This window comes from Astatotilapia calliptera, chromosome 11 (genome assembly GCF_964374335.1).
Source record: "Astatotilapia calliptera chromosome 11, fAstCal68.1, whole genome shotgun sequence".
Taxonomy (NCBI): Eukaryota; Metazoa; Chordata; class Actinopteri; order Cichliformes; family Cichlidae; genus Astatotilapia; species Astatotilapia calliptera.
In genome coordinates, this window is record NC_137432.1 from 29,958,490 (window position 1) to 29,981,548 (window position 23,059).

General features: G+C 36.6%; 2 protein-coding genes across 2 annotated transcripts; one reads left to right on the plus strand and one right to left on the minus strand.

Moving 5' to 3' along the window:
* Window positions 1-67: 67 nt before the first annotated feature.
* LOC113032347 (sialic acid-binding Ig-like lectin 12) lies at window positions 68-3,028 on the plus strand. Its single transcript, XM_080308638.1, has 5 exons — window positions 68-515; window positions 834-1,199; window positions 1,700-2,029; window positions 2,351-2,657; window positions 2,914-3,028. The coding sequence occupies exons 1-4, from the start codon at window positions 473-475 to the stop codon at window positions 2,470-2,472; spliced, it is 861 nt and encodes a 286-aa protein (XP_080164764.1). The 5' UTR covers window positions 68-472; the 3' UTR covers window positions 2,473-2,657; window positions 2,914-3,028.
* A 10,294-nt stretch (window positions 3,029-13,322) lies between these two features.
* Window positions 13,323-22,312, minus strand: LOC113032545 (sialic acid-binding Ig-like lectin 10). Its single transcript, XM_026185524.2, has 11 exons — window positions 22,239-22,312; window positions 21,722-21,819; window positions 21,060-21,455; window positions 20,481-20,801; window positions 20,090-20,347; window positions 17,409-17,666; window positions 16,541-16,825; window positions 16,166-16,447; window positions 15,930-16,035; window positions 15,768-15,837; window positions 13,323-14,728 (listed from the first exon to the last, which is right to left on the minus strand). Exons 2-11 carry the CDS (start codon window positions 21,771-21,773, stop codon window positions 14,360-14,362), a joined length of 2,397 nt encoding a protein of 798 aa, XP_026041309.2. The 5' UTR covers window positions 21,774-21,819; window positions 22,239-22,312; the 3' UTR covers window positions 13,323-14,359.
* Between the last annotated feature and the right edge of the window lie 747 nt (window positions 22,313-23,059).

The window sequence follows — 23,059 nt, forward strand, 5'->3', positions numbered from 1 at the left end:
AGGAGGTTTTAGCTGTAAGTGTGGTGGCAGTCTAAGAGGAAATAATGGCCAGCAGAGTAAAGCTAAACTTAGCGAAACTTTCTGAAGTGCAAAGAGAAGTAACAAAGGAGGAGGAGGAGGAGGAAGAAGAGTCAGTTGAAAGCAGACAGTCTGCAGAGATCAGTGTGTGGAAACAAAAGCTGGAGGTTCACACAGAGTGAGGGTAAAACACTTTCATCCATTTTTCTCTGTAGTATTCTTCAAGAAATGCTTTAATATGATGCTTTAAACTTTGATATTTCAAGATCTCAGCCAAGTTTATTGGTCACATGAAAAAATATATTAAAACAGTAAATATGTAAGTGTAATATCCTGTATGTGATTCTATCAGCCACTGAACTTTCTATATTTTTACTGCACCTTTTGTGTGTTTGTGCTTTGAAAAGAAAGCGTCTATCCTGTGGAGAGAAGCCGTGCTGTCATTCAAATCAGAATGTTAACTCTCATCTGGGTGATTCTGCTCTTCGCTGACACAGGTACAGAAGGAAATTTTATTTAAATCTTCATCAATATATGAATTTAAGGAAACTACAAAAAGAAGGAAAACTGCAGTTTCAAAGACAGCCGTGTTTGAAAATGTCATTTACTAAGTTAAAAATGGGAAGCAACAGCTGTGAACTGCATCGCTTATATAAGTCATATCAGTTAACAGCAGAAGTAAAGTAAAAGAGGCATCTTTAAATATAAACATTGTAAATGATGTAAACTGATGGTGTTGGTTACCATTGTTTTTGATTTTCATGAACTCAGCTTCTTCTCTTCTGGTTTGTGCTCTTTTGTTTTTGCATGTTCAGGTTCTGGGACTCCTGAGTGTCCAAAGAGCAACAGCATAATCACACAAAGTGGTAAAAATGTATCAGCACAGGCTGGACTGTGTGTTGTTCTAGCATGTTCTTTTACGAAAGAGGATGGTGATGTTGAAAATATAACTTGGTATAAACATGATGGAAACATAACTAAAACAATATTTGGCTCCAGTAACAATACGAAAACTGAACCTGAGTTTGAAGGGAGGGTGTCACTGTTGGAGGCTGACCTGAAAAAGAACTGCAGCATCATTATCAATAACCTCACCAAGTCGGACTCTGGATCATATCACGCTGTCGCTAAGACAAAGACTCACTGCACACTGATTGCAAACATCACAGTCACAGTTACAGGTATCAAAACCTACCACAAATACTCCCTGCACAGTGACCACGTTATCATGTTTGATTTAAATGAGTTAGCTCGACTAAATTACAATGAGTTGTATTAACTACAGCTGCATTATGGCACTAGCACATGTTTGTTTAACGTGAGTTTAAGAGTTGTTAAATCATTACCACTCCAAAGATTTTTGTGAATAAACATGATGCTCAGATTAACACAAAGGCACAACGACTTCCTGTAATGCAGGTCCTGTGTCTCCATTCATCATATATGTCAGCTAAAGTGAAAAACAGAAACTGCTGAATGTCCTTTAGTCTATTCCTTTGGTCAGACATAAACTGATGTTTGGGTATACCTCACAGAGCTTGCATCTGTCTTGGAACTTTTCAGCCTTATCTTGTACTTTTTACAATTTAAGTTACTTAACAGAGTGATCATACGTCTACTTTAAATTAGTAGTGGTTTTTATGCTGATTATAATGTCTTGTTTCATTTACTTTCCTATTAGAGCTGAGTGAAAAGCCCACACTGGAGATTCCTGAAATAACAGAGGGAGAGCAGACTACACTGACCTGCAGCGCTCCTGGTCTCTGCTCTGGATCCACTCCTAATATCACCTGGATATGGAGTGGATCAGGACAAAACCTCTATGAAATCAAAGAAAACAACATTGAATTCCAGTCTGAGGATATGCCTGCCTTCAAGTCAACTCTGACCTTTAACGCTTCAACAAAACACAACGGTGGTCAGGTCACCTGTAAGGTCACCTGTAACGTCACCTGTAAGGTCACCTTCAAAAATGTCAAAACAAATGAGACAAAAACTCTTAATGTCAAGTGTGAGTATTACTCTTGGCAAAAGTATATTTTTTATCATTATTACAGTATTAGTAGTAGTAGCAGTAATTATAATAATGTTGTAATTACTGTAAGTGTAAAACTTTCATGACTGACATTATATTTTGTCTGCTCTTATTTTTTGCATTTTTTACCTAAAAAAGCAGTTTTCATTCAAATCTGGAAAGTAAATGTAATATTAATTACATTGTTGTGTTCTTCAGTATCAGATATTCTTATATTGAAGCAATGTGTTAAGACAATTTATGTTCCTATGAGTTTACTGTAATCTTGATGCTGAGCTTCTTATTCTGTTTTTGCAGATGCAGCAAGAATCTTGAATAACTCTTGTGTCGCTCAGTCAAAGGTTTTGACCTGTGTGTGTATCAGTGAGGGGTTTCCTTCACCCACCATCAAATGGCCACACTTGGGAGAGCCACACTGAGTACTCTGTAACAACCAATGTGTCAAACACCAGAGTCACCAGCACCATCACTGTGTCCCAAGATCACTATCACAACTCCACTATTGAATGTGTCAGCAGTAATAGTATTGGAAATACCTCAAGTGTCAGCCTTATAATAAACGAGTTCAATGCTAATTCATCATCATCTGAAGAAAGAAATAACTGTAAGTATCTATGAGTGAAATATCTCCCCTATACTCAAATTTAAGACAACTCCACTATTGAATGTGTCAGCAGTAATAGTATTGGACAACTAAATCACAGCATTACAGTAAAGACGTTAAATAGAGTTAGCAAGTATTTACAAGTAAAATATATCTCCTATACTAGAGCTATCAAAAAATGTAAGACATTCACTTCCTGTTTTTACATGTTTTATATAACATAAGCAAAAAACATTTTTCAACGTTGTGATTTCAGATCTTTACAAACAAGACCCGAAAGTTATTGCTGCAACATTGAGGGCCTTTCTGATTTGTCTTATTGGGATAATTCTTTCAGCAGTCGTTGCTTTTTTGGTAACAAAATCCAACAGGTACAGTTACATTTCAGAGTTTAATTTTGGAATGTGAAGATTATTTTTTTATTTAGATTATTTTAATCTAAGAATTTAATCTACTTCTAATATCAATCCTATTATATTACAAAAAAAACTGTTCCTATATATTTGATGCAAATGACCTCTTTCATTGTATCACAATGCAGCTTTTTTAGCGATAAACATCCACACATTGGTTTATTTTAATACAATATAATAACAAAACTGATGATACAAAACATTTTGACAGTTGCTGCTTTTTATTGCTTTATATGCTGTTCTTTGCTTGCAGCTACAAGAAACAGGTTTTAAAATATCACACAATGTTCCACCAGCTATGGATGACATCTGTCAGTCACACATTTCCTAATATATGCCGATTTTTGATTTCACCATTGTTAGCATAATGTTTATATGCTTCATTTGGTCATAATGTTTGGGCTAATCATGTATAGTTAGTTTGACAATCTGTCATTTCCAATACCCTGTAATTCCTAGCTAATGGGACCAGTATACATAAGTAATGCACATATCATATGTACATATAAGGATAAATTGGAATTTATGATTCAAGATATAATTTGTTCCCTCGAAAAATGAAAAACAAAACAAAACAAAAAAACAGAGTGACCATAGAAAAAATTCAGTTTATGTAAATGCCCTGCTGTTGTTGCGAGCTGCTGTGGGACCTTCTGCAAGAAGGATTCATATTAATTGATTTGTTCTCAGAAAAAAATGGAGGAGGTCTGAAAACCTGGAGACTGTGACTGAAGAAGTTCCAATGGTAATGTATATCATTAGCTAGCCTTCTGTCATGTAGCTTAATTATACAGATGTTTAACTTTTATTAGCTGACAAATTATCCTGCAATGTGTCTGATAGCTGGATGCTGATCAAGCAACAGTATATGATGGGATCCATGAGCGAGAGGCAGCTGAAGGAGAAACTTAGTCATGTGAGAACGCATCGCTGGTGACAATGATGACATTGCACCAAAGACGTGGACAACATTGACAATGACGTCAAAACCAGGAAGGAGAGGAGAAACAGAATATGTTGAAATAAAGACAGAAAAAAGGGACAATGATGATCATGTGTTGTTGCAGCACTTACAAAAAAGAAAAATCATTCAGATATTAGGCTATGGTGTTTAATGCAGTCTAAATAAAACAATAACAGGGTTTCTAATATAGATGTACATCCTGGCAAAGAGGTTTTCATAAAACACACTCTCATGTGATGGCTTCTTGTAAGTGGCAGTCCTTAGTGGGGATTAGCTAAAGATATCAAGACATGCAATCTTAATCTAATGCTATGCTACTCCACTTCATTTAATACAAGGAAACTTTGAGGTGCCAACTATACTGTGTAAATAATGTAATAAATCTACTTATAAACTCCAACTTCAACAAAAGCATAACCAAAGTGAAACTGTGTGAATCTTTGTGGAGACGTTCTTGTATGCAAAAAAGCATCTGTACATTTCACATATGTCTGTATCAGGTAAAATCAGTAGCTTCGTGTAAGTTTTTGTTTTATCACTTCAATAAAATTCAAATCTAAGTTCAAAGTAAATGTGATCATTATTATGCGTGTAATAGCTGTTGTTCAGTTTTCTTCTATGGCTTAAAATCTTGTGAATTCACAGATAACTGTTATAGTCTAATACTGTGGTAAACTGTGAGAACAGGACATTTAGAAAATCTACTGGAGCTCACATTAGAAATTATTGTGAGTTGGGAGTATTTTACCCACACTGAGCTGCTAAAACAGATTGTGTGTTCCCCCACTTGCCAAATTTCACTTTAACCACTGACTGTTTTTTTCTGTTTTTTGGTGTGGAGGCAAAGCCACCCAACATCATGCAGGCAACAGAAAATGTATATTTTAAATAACAGATTAAGTCTGAGTACATTCATTAGAATTGTAATTAAAATTTAGATTAATTTGTTTTCTCATTTACTAATATTATATTCTGTAATATTACTAATTACAGAATTTCTGTACTCTTGCCTCCTCTGCCTTTGCCCCCATGAGCGAGAACACCTTCACTGTTTTTGTTTTCAAGTTTCAGAAGCTGTCAAGGTCAAGGCTCAGGACTTGCTCCATATGTTGAGTGTTGTTCACCTCTTAAAACTGTTTCCTTTCTCCGTGTTCTGTCCACACTAGTAAACATGCTGTGTGCTTTGAGGCCACAGAAAATTTCAGCTATTTCTAGATTTGGTGCCTCTCAGTCGAGGGATGCCTGTGTTGTGCTGGACACCTGGAAATCCTGCTATTGCAAAAGTCCAGCTCAGGCTATTTCTCATCTCCACAAAAACAGAACCCTGGAGAGGTGCTTGCAGTAGTTTTAGTTTCTTTCAGTTTTCTTTTGCAACCTACAGAAAAATTGTGTGAATTTACAGATGACTGTTATAGTGTCTTACTGTGGTAAACTCTGAGAACATGTTTAGCCAGACTGAAATTATACCGATGTCTATTTAGGAAGTACATAAATATATACTTTAGTTCTCGCGAGAACAGTAACTGCAGATTATACTAATTCACACCACAATATACAGATCAAACATGAAACTGCATTTATGTAGAAGCTTTGTCTTTAAATCTACCGATATTTAAACAGTTTGAAACAATACCTCAACTGCTCACTGCTCTGGACATTCTCCAAATCATGTGGACGTGAAGAGAGCGAGTCAGAATGACACAGACATAAGAGAAAACATTTAGTGTCTCATTGCTAAATATGAGGTCAGTCTCTTGATCATTAATATGCAAATTGCCATGACCACCAGTCTGCAGTCAGCTGAGACTAAAGAAGTCACTTGGATGGGTGATGAAACGTTTCTCAGAATCAAATTTGTGGGAGTATTGCTGTAGGTTTTTGACACCTGTAACTGTGACGTTTGCATCAGAAATCAACATATAGACATTCTTCATCTTACTAACAATAACAACTCGATATGGTCTAGAGTCTGACTGGTCGAGGTCATTGAAGCTTTTTTTCAGATCTGACTTCAGCACTGACAACCTCCCTTGAAACTTAAATGCTGCTTTCTTAGAGCTTCCATGATGTTTGTGTCAAATGACATCAGAACCATCTTCTCTAATAACAGAACGTGACAAAACAACACAGTCCAGCCTTTGCTGTTATTTATTTAATTTACTTCTCTTTGCATCTTTAACATGTTTCCAGGAAGTTCTTCTATACTCTGTCCGCCACTATTTCCTCTTAGACTGCAGCCACACTTAGAGCTAAAACCACCATTAATGTGACATTTTAACAGCAATGAAATCAGGGATTATTTTTAGTATCAAGTGTGAAGCTTTGAAATATTTGGGAGATTCAGGGAGTTCTGCATCTATGTTAATGATGTTTTTGGTGCAACTAAATAAAATAATAGCCACATATTTAATTGTGATTTTTATTAATATGAAAAGAGAAACTCCCACAGATATTTGAAAGAACTTCTGTCTTTGCTAGAGATGGATTTCAAGTTTGCTGGGTTGCAAAATGTCATTTAGGTGAGTGATGAAATTTTTCTCCCACTGAAAACATCCAGCTAAAAAGAATCAGCTTTTTGGGATTTACACTGTGTTCTAAAAGGTTTCTGGACAATTATTATGATTAGTATGTTGCCCCATATAGTATAATTTTATTCACTCTAAGTTCCTGTTGACACTTTACTATTTTAAGGTCACAGTTGTTTCAATCTAAATACAGTTTGTCCTCATCAGTAGTAAAGACTTCATACCAATGTGCATGTATAGAATAAGGCTGCTTTTGCTCCTTTATAGCTTTATGAAGTTACCTGATATGACTTCTGCCCACTCTCCGATGCTATCTAAAAACTTGTCTGATAAAGAAAGTTTTGTTTATGAGTATATTGTGAGTGTATTTTTGAAAATGCAAAACAGAACATAGTGAAACATAAGAGGTGGTGTCAATCTGGTGGAACCAGCACCCAATACAGGAAGCCTGAATTGTCTCTCTGCTAAAAGAGTCCTACCCTCTGACATATGAGTGTTACCCAACAGTCTGTACAGAGCTTAGATAGAACAAATGTGGATGAGGCGATTCGCCCAGCTCTAACTGCCTCAAAACGATCAGAATTTCTACCCCGGTTGTCTCAGATAAAAACCAGGGACAGGATTGGCCTTGTAGGCCCGACCTCCATCAGCCATATCCATTAATGGCAGCTCCCTTCTAGACTGGTGTACTTAACTGGTAATTAACTGGTTTAAATTTAGGGGCCTGGACAGAAGGCCTCAGAGTCTGTTATTTCTAAAGGGCTAAAGTAACCTGTAAGAGCTATTCACACTAGAATGAATTGATACTTAGCATTTTACCTTTATTGTTTCACAAAGGGTTAAAAAGAGAATGTCCACAATTTAAACAGAATATTTTATTAAAGCAATTTAGCAGCAGCAAAGCAAAACCAAAATAAAATAATAAGAATAATCTGTGATACAAAGGATCCACATGTACAGGCTGTTCAAGGTTGGTTAAGGTTCATTTGCAAGGTTTTTTTTTAAATTGCTCTGTGCAGCTGTTCAGCTGACTTGTTCCTAGCGCAGCCTTCCTTTTTCTGGTCCTCGCTGGCAACTGAAATAGCAGGACTGATCACACCAATCAGTCCCAGCTCTTCTGCCAGCCTTCTGGCACTGTCCACCTGTTATGGCCCATCTAAGGGTTGCCAAACCACAACATTAGGGTGATCCATCTTCATCAGACCCCACTTACATCACACAATTGGTACAGTTTGATAATGATTTATTTATAATGTGTTAGTTTGTTGGGTAATTTGACACTAAAAAGGAGCTGGTGACTAAGAAAAACAGGAGAAAACTATAATCAAACAAAAAAGGCCACCCCTAAAAAACTTGTTTGCAAAGGTCTGCTGGTTGGGATGAGCTGAGGAGGAATGAATAGCAGTCCATGGTTGCATTAACATATAAGTCATTTCCAGCTAGTTAGCCAATCAGTATGGTCCATCCTCTGTATCCACCAATCACGGAAAGGTACCTGCACACTAAGATTTGCATATTAGACAACAGTATGACAGCAGTCGACCATCATTTTCCCTTCTTTGTCTTAATTTTAGCGTATTACGTTTTTCTTGGAATTTAATGTTCCCTATAGTTTACCGAGAAGTTAATTAATGCAATACTAGTGTAATATTCAGATATTGTCCAACTATGAATTTACATTACCAATGGAACAGCTTCAATGGTCACCATATCCAGGTCTTCAGTTTTCAGAGCTCGTCTGTTTTTTTCTGGAATGAAATTAATTAATAGAAATGAAAATTACTGAAGACCCCACCAAAGCCCAGAAGTTCACATAATTTGGGTGTTTTCTGTGATAACTTTGGTTCCTCAAAGACAAAAAATTTATTAATTCTTACATGTAATTTTAAAAAATGCTTTATTTATGTATATTGTCCTGATTAGTTAGGAATCACAATTTATTAACAATTACTAACTTGCCTTTATAAGTTTTTATATAAGATGAGTTAAAACTTTATGAAAAAATTGAGCAAATAAAGATAAGCTTGTAACAATGGTGCTAATAATAGTAAAGGCAAAACTGGATACTGGGATATATTACAAGATATGTACAAAAATTCAGGTTAATTGATTAATGTTAGAACTAGCATAAATCTAGCATTGACACGTTGGTTGTTACATACTCAGTGTGGCTTTTCAAATGTGGCCACCATAAAATGGCCAACTCCTCACTGTTGCACATACAGCACAGAACCTCTGATTGAACCTCACACCCAGAGCTATTCAAAATTCTTGGACCAGCTGCAAATACTGAAAATGAATCTCAACATTAGGTCAAATCCACAGTAAACTCACATGAACAGAAATTTCCTCCATATGTGTAAGAGTAAGGAAGACAGGATTTTATTCATTATTAATAAATATGAAAAAATGTACTCACATTTTACATGAATGGTTTTCATAATGATTTTGTTCTTGTTTGTTGCTATACACTTGTACTGTCCAGAAAGTTCTGGTGTCATATTAGAAATGGTAAGAGAGGCTGACCCATTGCCTTTTGTGGTTTTACTTTCAATTTTTCTGTTCAAGTCTTTGTTGGTGTCAGATTCAATCCAGTTGATAGAAGATGCAGTGAAACTGCCAGCACTGCAAGTTAAGATTAAGGGAAGCACTCTTCTTCACAAATGTACTTCCACTGATTTTTAGTTCTTGAAGATCTAAAAAAAGTGCTAGAAAAATGAACAAACAAATGAATGATGACTTAAACAAGTCAGAATCTGATTTAGGGTTCCCTAGATGGGATTCTAGCACAGCATGTAAGAGGCCCCTGAGATTTGGAATAAAAGTGGTCGTATTAAGTAGAAGATTTTCTGTGACAAATATAAGCTCTCTCCCCACCGAGGTATACTAAGACATCAGTTCATACCTGACAAAAAGCAGATTCAACAGTTACCATTTGTGTTTTACGTTAGTACATAGTTTTTTATTAGAACTGTCCAAAAAGAGAAAACAGGGTCTTTCCTTTGTGTTTAATCTGCATCTTTTTCACAAAAAACATTTTTTGTGTGGTAATGATTTAAACTCCTAAGACCCAAACTCTTCCATGGCATGCATTTTTTAATATCTCTTTGATATGTGGGCTGATTGGGACCTGATGAATATAAAAACAAAGAATTACCAGATTTTTTTTTTTTTTTTTATCAAATTTTTGTTTCTGAGAAAAATGAGAGCCACGTATGAGGATATTCATTTGAAATTTCGATAGAACAGTTGCAGTATAATGTCCTCATAAGTGGATATCAGGCCCTTGTTGAGCAAGATTTAGTATTTTGGTCTAAATAACCCAAAATGTGATGTCCACATATGTGGACGCCAGGTCCTAGGACAGGGGTGGGCAATTCCAGGCCTCGAGGGCCGGTGTCCTGCAGGTTTTACATTTCACCTTGGGTCAACACACCTGAATCACATGATTAGTTCATTACCAGGCCTTTGGAGAACTTCGGGACATGTTAAGGAGCTAATTTAGCCATTTAAATCAGCTGTGTTGGTTCAAGGACACATTTTATTTATTTTTTTTATTTTTATTTATTTATTTTTTTGCCTGTCCCATTAGGTTCTTTAGCCATCAGAATTGTTGTCTGAAGACCAACAAGGATACCCAATGGATTTATTTTGCCAAATGGATCATCGTGGCATTGCCGTATTGGTCCATTTGATCGACCTTTGTTTTTATTATTTATTTAATTTTATTTTCAGTTGTTACAGATGGGACAGACATGAGTGAGGGATAGGAAAGGGAGAAAGAAAAAGGAAGGAAAAGAAAAACAGAAGGGGAGAGGGACAGTGAGAAAGGGGGAAAAAAATCTCCTGGATCACCTGTTGAGAGAGAAAGAAGAGAAAACAAGCAAAAAAAAAACAAAGCAACATACTAAACACAACACCATCGCATTAATCTAGCTAAGTGTAAACAGCAGTAAATACTAAATATTGAATGTTGTTGTGCAGCACGCAGGACAGACATTGCACAATATGCTTTGAAGTAGCAGCCAAGAAAGGTGTAATTTAAGTCTACGAGCAGTGAACACCTGTGTGCACACCTGTGTGGATCAGCGCGCTTGTATTCAAATGGTTTCCACATGTAATGGTCTGCAAGAGGATGTAGAGAGCCATAGCCCTGTACCCCAGGGCATGAAGCAGGCATGGAGGAGATCCAGGCCCCAGACATCCAGAGGCCCCAGAGTGCGAGAGCCCAAGGAGGACCACCGGAGGGGCATCCGTGCCACCCTCCTGGGAAGGGCTCCTCCTCTTTTGTTACCTCTCTTTGCACTTCAACACATTCCCAGGAAGGTTTTTTTTGTACTCTGTTGGAGATTATTTTTTCTTGGTTTGGTACTAGATGCAGAGCTAAAACTTCTTCTCACATCACATTATGTCATTGTGTGAAACTTTAATTCGAGATGTTGGAGTATCAATAACTTTATTAACGTCGCCCTATTTCCTCTTAATACCAAGCAACTAATTTTTCTTCTCTGTCAGAGACATGAGTCTGAGAACACTACGTCAAACACCATTTCTTTTTCTATTGAGGTCACATTTGTACCACATGGGCTTTCTTTACAAAAAGAGTCTTAATTTTCATTTATTGGGATCTCATAAATGTACAATTATTTTACCTCTTCCAAAACAAAACATTCACTCATTTACCTCACATTTTCAGCCATCGTCCATACTTCACGTTGTTGTTTAATAGGCTCTGAAACCTTTGGGCATTACAATATTTAAATTCAAATTCAAATTCAAATTTTTATTTGTCACGTACACAGTCATACACAGTACGATATGTAGTGAAATGCTTGGACAACTGCTCGTGACCTAAAGAAAACAAAAAAGGAAAAGGCTATGAATAAGATAGGAAATAAATAGACATTTAGAATTTAGAAGACATAAACAATTTTTCAGTTGAATTTACACACATACACACACACACACAATATATATATGCTAAAGTACATTAAATTCTACTTCTCCTGTCTTTATTAATTCAATTTCAACATACTGAAATCGGGTTGTTTTTTTATTGATTTGTTTAGTTGAAAAATGAAAAGAGGACACCGCTGCCCACAACCACAACCACCAACATGTAGTTGTCTGATTACACCACACAGAAAACAGGCAACCAGGTTTTAGAAAAAAAATATATCAGAGCACACAAACCAGAGGGCGGTGCCCATTTCTGAAGTGAAAGTAGCATTAATGCCAGTCTTCAAATGACCTGAAATTTTATTTATTTATTCATTCATTTTATAAAACAGGAAAACAGGAAATGCGGCCCATGGCCATCAAATAAGTGGACCTCTGATCTCAAACATAAAACAAGCAACAATGGTTCCTGGTTATAACAGGTCAATAGGTTGAGACAGATTCTTCAGCATTTGGCAGCCTGTCAAAGTAACAAATGATCTTGACGTCTGTGATAAGGGGGGAAATAATAAAGCCCTCTGGAAAGTGAGAGCTCTCCTAAATAGATTTCAACAAAGCTGCCATGAAAAGATTCCCTTCACAGGCCGGTGTCCTGTATGGGCTTTACAAACCAAATCCCAGAACTTCAGAGAACTAGCTTACACAATTCCTTTTATCCATAATGGACTTCTCAGACTCATCAAAAGCTGCTTTTTCCTTTGCCTGAACTTTCATCTTCTTGCTCTAATATCTGGTGGTCATTTGCTGACATCTCTAAGTATGACTAAACTTCCACAAATATCTTCCTGCCTCACTCAGGCCTCATATCATTCCATAATCAAACAGGACTTAATTTCCACTAAAAAATAAATAAATTAAAAATTAAAAAATGAAGCAACATGATTTACCACAGGATTAAGACATAGATATAGACACAGACAAACAGGCACACACAGACACAAACATGCATTCCCACCCTCATGAACACATATACAAATACTCAACACTCACCCAACGTGGAGACAAACAGAAATCGACACCTTACACACACTCACACTCCCCAAACATACTCTACACCCCAGGTCCAGATACCCTCAACCCCGGAGAGACAATCGGCTCCTAGACCCAGGAGATGTTACCCTTTTCCCTGGGGTGGGGTCACGCAAGTAGTCCCTACCTGGGACCAGCTCCCCTGCTGACTCCAATGACTTCCACAAGCAGAGAAAGAGAGAGTAATGCATTGTGCTGAAAAATTATTAAATGATCTCAAGAGAAACTGCCTCTGCTTTCAAGGAGAAAACTTAAACAGGCACAAATTTTCAGCTCTAACTCCCATGTGCAGGAGTATTGCTACTGTGAATGAACGGAACGGAAAAAAACCCATCCACCCAAACATGTGGTAATAATGAGTATGCGCCGTTTTGTGTGTGTGTGTGTGTGTGTGTGTGCAGTGCTTGTCTGTGCCACAGATAGCTTTTATCAAAATGTGACGATTAGCAAAAGAGTGGGTGAAGGTGTGTCACTGTGGAGACGGGTGTCAGATTATTTTTAATCCGTGATACAAGTCCTGCATAAATGCGTCAAAGTTCCGCAAAGCCTCGCTTTGCCCATCACTACCACTAACCCACAGTCAGCAGGCAATATGATTGCAATACTTTGTAGTATTAGAATTTGCAATGGTATTTGTGTCTTTACTACTTTTGCTTAGACCAGTGGATCACAGTGACAGTTGGACAGTTGGTCCTTGGTGGAGTGTTGTGCAGACACTATCAGGAATTAGTCCAGCATAATTTAACATAAGGAATCAAAAAACAAATACAAAGTGTGATTTGTGCATGCTTACTAATTATTTACTAATTCAATTAGATATTAATTATTTAAATTAAAAAAGTTGAAGACATTTACACCACACAATGACACACAGAAAAAATACAAAGGATATGAAACAGGTGAGTAAAATATGGACCAGTTTTAACAGTTTACAATGTGCTTGTTTTACACAATTTAAATAGAGAAACAGACGTGTAGAAAATCTAACTTTTTTTTTTTTTTTTTTTTACCTCACCAAGCAGGACCAGGCAAAATATACAAGCTGTCAGTGCAGAAGCACCAGGTTCACAGTCTCATGACAGACCACAAGATACAGTCTGACTTAAGGGTTTACTCTGCCCTCTGCTGGTGAGTGTAACAAATGTGCAGAGGGCATTTAACCTACAGTAGACATGTTTTATACTCAAAATTATTAATCTCATTAAGCTATGACAGAATGTCCAGAGAGAAAAGCATCTCGGGAAGAATTTGTTGAGTAACATTTTCCCAGAATGAGAACAATATTGGCCATTAAAAAGTGCTCACCTGTTGGACGTTTCAAGCAAGTATTTATCCTTAAACAATCTAGGTACGTTAGTATTGCCACACCTGATAGGATTTGGCTCAGATTTTATGCCTGATGATCTTTGAGGCATAACACTCCTATTTAATGGGGACTGGGATGTAAACTAGGAGTACACTAGCTGTGATGCCCTGAGGCTTGGTTTGTGCCTGCTGTCTTCTCTTGGTCCTGACTGGGGACCTTTTACATGTTAGGCAAATGTGTTCAGTCCAAAGAAGCACACTTACCCTTGCATAATAAAACATTTAAAATGTTACCTGAAAAAGTTATTAAACCAAAAACATGACAGCAAAATAACAGAGGGATTAGGAAATTATGTCCAAGTTCCAGTTCTTATTTTGCAGAGACGCAACTTTAAGACGCAGAGGTGTGGAGATGACAGTGTGAGAAAAATGGTTCAAAGTGGAATTATTCATACACAAAACCACCAGATCAAAGAACATTCATCCGAGGGAAACCCACAATGAAACTCAAATTTTGTCGATTACATCATTCACAGTGGAGTACACTGGCTCGTCTTCCTCTTTCTCCTTTTCTAGTTCAGACTGTTTCAGGTCCATCTCTGTCATCATCTCCTCCTCCTCGCCCTTCACCATTTTATCTTCCTGTTTGTCTTTTATTGCTTTCTTAATTTCAGCATACTCCGTCTTTGTGCTTTCTTGCTTTCTCTCTGACTTGCTGTTTCTTTTCAATAGGGAAAAATCAATGTCTGCATACTCCACTTCTTGCGGAGCACCGCTGATTTCAGGCACGTCTTTCTCTGCTGCCACACTTTCATCTTCAACTTCTTCTTGTGGGTTGGACTGATTGTCTTGTGTTTCTTGACCATCATATATGTGCTAGGTACAACGTAAATGATACAAGTCAATTACCAGCCTCCAAAAACCCAGTATTGCACATTAGATTGTGTCTATCTGGGTAATCTGCAATACTGCAATACTAATGTCAAAATCATGTCATGCAGTTCTTTCTTCTGTGGGTTGAAAATCAGGTTGATTCAAACCTAAATTACTTTTTCACAATGCTTACACATTCCTTACATTTTTCCATTAAGTTTAAGTTGTGGTGTTTGAAATAGCAGCAAGAAAGACAGAAATCATGGTGCTGACTGTACTATAAGACATACTATCTAACAGAAACTTCAATTTATGCATTTTTTTTTTGGTAAAACTCCTAATTAAAGATGAAAGTCTATTACATTGATTGTTTGATTAAAAATCTGATGTGGCTGTGTACAGAGGCAAAACTACAGAAATTCTGTCTTTATCCAACAAATTATGGACCTATATGTGGTTCAGCTTTCCTATGTTATAGTCCACAGTGTTTTCATGAAATAATCTTAATGAGAATAACTGGGATTATGTTGATTTATCTGTTTTCAGTGATTTAGGAGGATTATGCAAAACTTACCCTTTTGGCTAACATGAAACTAGGTGGAGAAATAAAGGGTGGGCTTATGAAAAGAACCAATTAATTTTTGGTACTGATCTGTCCCTGTTTTTTTAAATTGCAAAACTTTGAAGCAAATATAATCAAATATAATTTGATTATATTTGCATGTTCGAAATAAATTATATCTATCTAAAAAAAAAGATGAGTTTTCTTTTTCTCTGTCCTCTTTTATTGCATATATTTTCCTTAAGCAAATGCTGATGAATTAGACTGATAGAGGTTGGACGTAGTTCAAAGGCATCATGAATACACAGTAACCTACCTCCAGTACTTGTTTATCCTTGCAGATCTTTTAGTACGTTAAAACTATATAGAAAACCAAAAGACTAAATATGTATATTTCAGTAATGAGGATATTTGTGCACAATTAAATACTTTATAATTATGTAAAAAAAAAAAAAAAAAAAGCTAAATGAACATAAATACCTGTGGATCGTCTTGACTTGTTACCATCTCCAAAGTCTCATCCAAATTTCCAGAATTCTTTGTTTTTTTTCTGAATAAAAGGGTTTTACATTATTAAAGTCAAGTGTAAATACATCTATTTAAAAAAAAAAAACGAAAATATAATAAAAACAAGTGTCGTACCTTGAACATTTTTTAATCAAACAGCAAACAACTGCAGAAAGAACTACTCCAATCAAAAAGGCAATGATGATTTCTAAATATCCCACGTTCAAAACCGATGAGTCAGCTTTACTCAAATGGAACAACATGAAAAAGGTAATTTCAAAGATGCTTTCAATTATATACAGTCCAATTAATTGATTTTCTAATGTTTTTATAAATGCAAAGGTCTCACTTATGAAAATTAGAATACATACCCACTGTATCGGAGACACTTCGGATCATTAGATTTTTTTTTGCTTCTCCCTTTTCATTGTTGCTCACACATTCAACAGTGCTGTTGCCATAGTTTTTTACCTTTAGACTGACAGTGCTGTTGACTGTGTGATTTGACACAGTCGTTTTGATAGCGTACTCTTTGTGGTTTCCAAGGAGCGGCCATTTGATGGTAGGTAAAGGAAACCCTTCACTGATACACACACAGGTCAAAACCTCTGCTTGAAGCACACATTCAGAGACATCCTGGATCTTTGAAAACCCTGAAAACACATGACCAGAAATATAAACAAGGTGAGGTATGATTTTAAGTGTAAATATGAACTTCACATCAAACAACCGTACTATCTACTTACAAGACACAATCACACTGACAGATGATGTTACAGTTGTGTCTGGATGTGTTGCTGTGCAGGTGTACTGTCCCGAATCTTCTGCTGTCACATTCTGGATGACAAGTGTAGCTGAGCCACTGTCATTTTGCAGGTCAGTGTAAGCTCCAGTATCTTTGCTGTTTGTTTTAGAGCTAAGGTCTCTCCACATGATAAGGGCTGGAGGAAAACTTTCAACACTGCAGGTCAGATTCAGAACTTCTCCCTCCTTTATGATTGTATTCCCAGTGATTTGAGGTGTCCTTATATCTGTGGAGAACATTGCAGTAGTTTTTTTCAGAATGAAGAAAATAATTGAAATAAAATGGGAAAAAATAATAATCAGCTTAGTTGTCCCCTGTGGTAACAACCATCATAAAACTCTTCAAAAAGGTAAAGTCAAATTTGTCTCCAGATATTTTGCTGTACAGATGTATAGATATACAGTTCAGTGTATTCTTATCACATTTGGGATGACAAGCTGATCCAGTGTCATTGTGCAAATCAGTTTCATTGTAAAGGTCTGTGCTGTCAGTTAAGTGTCAGGACTGACAAAGCCATCCACCACTAGCAAATGTCAGTGTTGCTGTCTTTGACAGGAAGTTGTAAGCAAGGAACATAGACATTAACATAGATGCCAGATACTGTTGACAGCAATGCTAAGCATTACACCCAGAGCACAATGTGCCACAACTTTCAGTTAAGTTATTTTAAATAATAAGAAATGGTTTCCAATGGCTCTTTAATACATACATGTTGAGGCAGCTTGACATATTTAAAAGTGTCTGAATACAATATTTTTATTTACCTGAGTGAAAAAAGCTCTGTCTGAAGGATAAAATTGCTTACTCACACATCACTGTTATGTTGATGTTGTCCTGCAGGGTATTGTTCATATGCTTTGCTGTACAGACGTACTGTCCAGAATGTCCAGTTGTACCATTAATTATGTAGAGTGTGGCTGATCCAGTGTCATTGTGAAGGGTTATATCAGAACCAAGTTTAGACCACATAATCAGAGATGGAGGAAAACTTTCAACACTGCAGGTCAGATTCAGAACATCTCCCTCCTTTATGATTGTATTCCCAATGATTTGAGGTGTCCTTATATCTGTGGGGCACATTACAGTAGTTTTTTTAGAAGGAAGAATCTAATTGAAATAAATAGGGAAAAAGTAAGACATAGATTAGTTGTTCCCCATGGTGATCCTAACCACCATCATAAAATCATTCAAACTGGTAAAGCCAAATTTGTCTTCAAATGTTTTGCTGTACAGATGTAAAAATGTACAGTCCACAATAGTCTTATCACATTCTAGATGACAAGTGTAGCTGATGCAGTGTTGTGCAGGTCAGTGTAATTTTCATTGTGAAGGTCTGTGCTTCCCTCATTAACAGTTATATTCCCAGTTATCTCGAGTTTCCTTTTATCTGTGGCACAGTTTTGGTTTATTAAGGAGGTAAAAAAGCACAAAGAATTATTGTAGTTTTTTTTTTTTAAAAAGAAAAGAAAACCAGTAATGGGAACAACGGCGTTACAAGTAACGGCGTTACTTTTTTCAGTAACGAGTAATCTGACTAATTACTATTCCTATCATTACAACGCCATTACAGTTACTAACAAGAAAATGCGGTCCGTTACTATTTTTCAACAAACAGACAGTTGAAGCTGTGTTCAGCTTACCGCACCTTATTTCAGTTGCACGGAAGTAGCTGACTATGTAAGTAATCTGTGCACTACAGCTTTAAACAGCTGCGTGCGCTCCCGCGGATGGCATTCATGATCACTTTCTAGCACAACACCTGGAGCTAAGGGGGCAAAACAATGGCATGAGTGCTGCTGTTTGACTGAGGAAGAATTAAGTAGTCGTGGTAAGCCAATCACACGACCACTTAAAGACAAAGCAACAAGGTGATATATACCAGTTTTTAAACTGTGTTGATAGGCCACGTAAAACCAGAGTCATGATAAACAATATATACGTGTGTTTTTTTCCTCAATAGTTTCGTCACGTTTACTGTCTAAGGACAGTGCTAGCAAGCACTATCTGCTCATGAGCAAAAAACAAAACAGGGGAAGTTTTAGGAGTGATAGAGAGAGAGAGAGATAGAGAGAGAGAGAGCAGAAAAAGAGAGAGAGGGAGTTTTGAGATGTGAGAGATTTGTGACGTTTAGCGTGTTTGGAGTGTGTAGTTAATGTGTTTTCTTGTGTAGTTAGTGTGTAGTGTTGTGGATAGTTTTGTATTGTGTGTCAGAACAATGAGGCGATTGCTGTCTCCAGGTAGAAACAGGAGTGATACACCTGCTGCTGTCAGACCTGCAGGTATCAGGCTGTGATGTTCTCCTTTATAGTGGACAGAAATTATTTTTGGAGTGGCACAAATAATTTGTGTGGCATCTTATTGAATGCAGAACAGATGATTGTTCTGTAAATAGTTTGAAATGGTTATTTAAAAAATCAAGGTAAAAGGTAAATGGATGCAAATAACTTTGTTGTTTGCAAAACTTGTGCATATGATTTTAAAACTGACAATTTATATTTGCATTTAAAGTTATGAAATATGATTCATTAAACATGTTTGTGGTTGTTACAGTAAAAATATAACTTTTTCTACTCTGATTTTATGTTATTTGTCTGATTTTAGATCAATTGTGTTAATACAGTATGTAAAAAATGAAAACATGATTGTAAATTCAGACACGTGAGGTTGTGCTGAAAAGGAAGATACCAAACAAGGCAAAGTAAATCGTTTTTAAAGGTAAAATGTGGAGGGAAAATCAAAAGTAGTTAAAAATGCCCAATTATACCCTGGCCCCTGAGGGTTAAATGTTTTTTTTTAAAGTAATGCAATAGTTACTTTTCAAGTAATTAATTACTTTTAGAATATTGTAACTCAGTTACTTTTTTGAAGAAGTAACTAGTAACTATAATTAATTACTTTTTCAAAGTAACTTGCCCAACATTGAACAAAACAGCCTGGTGGTAAATAAAAAGAAAACCTGAAACCCTGACACATACAACGAGTTGATTGGGATATTTGGCTCCATGTTAACAAAACATCTGGGAAGTAGGTACACAGATGGTGAGCTAGGTGACAAATCTCTGTTTGTCGACTATAATAAATGTTGTTGTCCTTGCTAGTTGGCTTCAGAAATAATGGCCAGTTTAACCTATTATTTGTACTCTATTAATGTGCAAGGTCAGTTAAGTGTTAGGACAGACAAAGCCATCCACCATTAGCAGATGTCAGTGTTGCTGTCTGTGACAGGAAGTTATAAGCAATGAAGAAAGACATTAAGATAGATGCTGGAAGCTCATGACAGCAATGCTAAGCATTATATCCAAAGCACAATGTGCCTATTATTTTAAAATATAAGAAATGGGTTCCAATGGCTCTTTAATACATAGATGTGGGACAGCTTCATATTTAAAAGTGTCTGACTACAGTTGTTTAATTTCTCTGAACTCATATTTTCAGATGACTAAGTGAAAAAAAAAAAGCTCTGTCTAAAAGCACAAAGTTATTTACTTACATATCACTGTTATATTGATGTTTTCCTGCAGGATATTGTTCATATGTTTTGCTGTACAGACGTACTGTCCAGAATGTTCAGTTGTAGCATTAATTATGTAGAGTGTGGCTGATCCAGTGTCATTGTGCAGGGTTATATCAGAACCAAGTTTAGACCACATAATCAGAGATGGAGGAAAACTTTCAACACTGCAGATCAGGTTCAGAGTTTCACCCTCCTTCACGTTTGTGCCCCCAGTGATGTTAACTTCCTTAACATCTGTTACACAAAAATACAAATTACACAATAATGAAACTTCTCTTTTTCTCTTTCCAGCAAGACCAGTTGACCAAGAGAGCACACTGCTTTCAAAAGAATTCAGCATACAAAGTTATATAGTAAAAATACTCACGGTTTACTTTTAAAGTTGAACCCGCCTCCGTAATTTTTTCCCCAGCGAAGCGGATTTTACAGGTGACATTGGTGTTGTGGTGTTCAGCAGAGGAGTTGAAAGTCAGAGTTGAAATGTGTCTTTGTGTGAAAGCAGTTAGAGTTTTAGTCCTGAAAGAAGTGCTGCTTCCTGTAATGTAAGATTCAGTCCCTCCTGCTCCTCTCCATGTCCAGGTGATTTCAGGAACAGATCCAGAGCAGAGACCAGGAGCAACACAGGTCAGTGTGGCCTGCTGTCCCTCTGTCAGTGTGGGAAGCTTAACTCTGGGTTTCTGACTAAGACCTAGTGGAAACATAGAACGTAAGAATAATCTGGTTAACTGCCTGAAGTTCATCAACTACTTATATTTTGGCTTAAATTATAGGAAATTATGTTAAGCAGGTAGATGTGGAACATAAAGTGTTGTATTTCGTTCTAACAGCACACAGGGGTAAATAAATGTGCAAAATCACTTCATACTTGAGACAAAAATTAATAAATAAAGTAGCACAAAAACCAATATTTATTCTCAACATCCTTTTTTTGATGCAGTGTTTGTACCTTCAACTGAGACAGTTGTCCTTTGAATAGATGCAAATCCATCTTCTCTCTGATTCAGTTCACCATTAACTCTGATCCGATACAATCCAGAATCCGACTCTTTGAGATCATTAATGATGATGCTGCAGTTGTTCTGTCTTATATCAGGCTCTAAGAGTGACACACGTCCTTCAAAGCCATACTGAACACGGATATTGTTTTTGTTGCTGTGAAATATTATTTCGTGATCATAGTCACATCTTGAATATGCTTCACATTTGTACCAAACTATATGTTTGGGTGTAAATCCAAAACCAGTAGCGAAAGAACATGGGATCACAACACAGAGTCCAGCCTCTGCTGTTAGTGTCTCACTAAGTGCGATGCAGTATTGTCCACTGCATTGTTGTGATGTGACTGTTAATACAAAGGAGGTAAAAAAAGAGGAAAAGAATATTTGGTTCATCTGAATAGTTGTATAATGCACAAGTCAGGTGACAGTGATCTTACTGATTTATGTGAACTTTAAATTCTGTTACATGAATTTATACTTATAATTTGATTGCATGTAAAAAAAACACTTTTACTCTACACACACATACACACACACACACACACATAACCGCATAAAACAAAACACTAATAAAGCAGAATTAGAAGAATATAAAGAAGAAGACTCAAACCTGTTTCAGCACACACACTCAAAAGGATAGTCGCCCAGATCAGAGCAAACATCCTGACTTGATTCTCGGCACGTTCAGTCTCTCCCTCCAGAGACAAACTTTATTGCAGCAAATGAAGTAAAGAGAGATTAGAACAAAGGAAATGCAACATTTTACGTCACACATCGCAATACAGGATGTTGCATGCTTGGTTATTCCATAGTTATGTACCAGTTTTACCGACTGTGCCAACACCACTACCCTAAAGTTTTTATGGTAAACACACACAAAGATCTGTTCTCAAAAGATTCAAAAGGTAAACAAAAGCACTATTACAAAACAAACTGTTAGAACTGCATGTTCTCTGTCGTATTCCATGTAACTTTAGGTCATCTGTATCATTTCATGAATTCAAGAAGTGGCTTCCGTCTAGCAAGTTTTTTGACCAGCACAGTTCACACTTTTATATAATCCTGCGGCTCATTTAGGGTTTTAAAATATATTTTCCACAAAAAACATTAAATGTTTGTTTTTTTACCTCTTTTCTCTGGTCTTTCACCACTCCTCTCTCCACCGTGATCTCAGCTGACCTTTATCCTTGAAGTTTCTCTTCCTCACTTCTCTTTTTTCTTTCTTCCTTCTTTTTACAACAGGATTTCAGGAAGTGTGAGTACATGTTCAAATTGAATTAGGGCAGACCCACTTTTATGAAGTTATTATTTTATATCGCACTATATATGCTCTAATAAAAAAACTCATCAAGTAATGAAAAAAACAAACCTTTTTAAAAACAACAAAAAGATGCTCCATGACTGAAACTTTATAAAGATAGGTTGTTGCTGAGCACTGGGACAAGTTAAGTAGGTTTATTTCTAGGTTTGTTAGATACAATGAATACAAAAACAGGTGCAAGAGAAAAAGAGAAAGAGGCAGGATATGTGAGAGTCTCGGACATCGACAGAAGTATTTTTTGAATGTTAAATTCATGAAATACTCTCTGTTTGGTTATGTTCCTTAGATTTTGGTTTCATTGGTTTGGTTTGGTTGCTAGTGTGATTGTTTATGTCTTCAATACTTACATAACAATAACTATTTTAATGGTTTTGGGTTTATGTTTTCTTTTGATTTGCCTTCTGTTTATTTTGTCTGTGAAGGTTCTCAGTCATCCAGGGCATTCTAGTCTAAGGAGCTTGGAAAGAAAGGCGTCTCGACTTCTTTAGCTTTTTGAAGACGTTTCACTTCTCATCCGAGAAGACTTTCCAGTTCTAAGAGCAAATGGTGGAGAGTCCCAGATTTTAAACCCTATGGGAGTGTCCCCCTGTTTTATGGGCGCCCTATTGATCCTCTACCTAATCAGAC

Coding starts and splice junctions, on each gene's coding strand:
- LOC113032347 (XM_080308638.1), top strand. CDS start 473: ATGTTAACTCTCATCTGGGTGATTCTGCTCTTCGCTGACACAG. Junction 516..833: donor TCTGCTCTTCGCTGACACAG/GTACAGAAGGAA, acceptor TTGCATGTTCAG/GTTCTGGGACTCCTGAGTGT. Junction 1,200..1,699: donor CATCACAGTCACAGTTACAG/GTATCAAAACCT, acceptor CTTTCCTATTAG/AGCTGAGTGAAAAGCCCACA.
- LOC113032545 (XM_026185524.2), bottom strand. CDS start 21,773: ATGTTTGCTCTGATCTGGGCGACTATCCTTTTGAGTGTGTGTGCTGAA. Junction 20,348..20,480: donor TTCAACTTTAAAAGTAAACC/GTGAGTATTTTT, acceptor TTTGTGTAACAG/ATGTTAAGGAAGTTAACATC. Junction 16,036..16,165: donor AAGTGTCTCCGATACAGTGG/GTATGTATTCTA, acceptor ATTTGAGTAAAG/CTGACTCATCGGTTTTGAAC.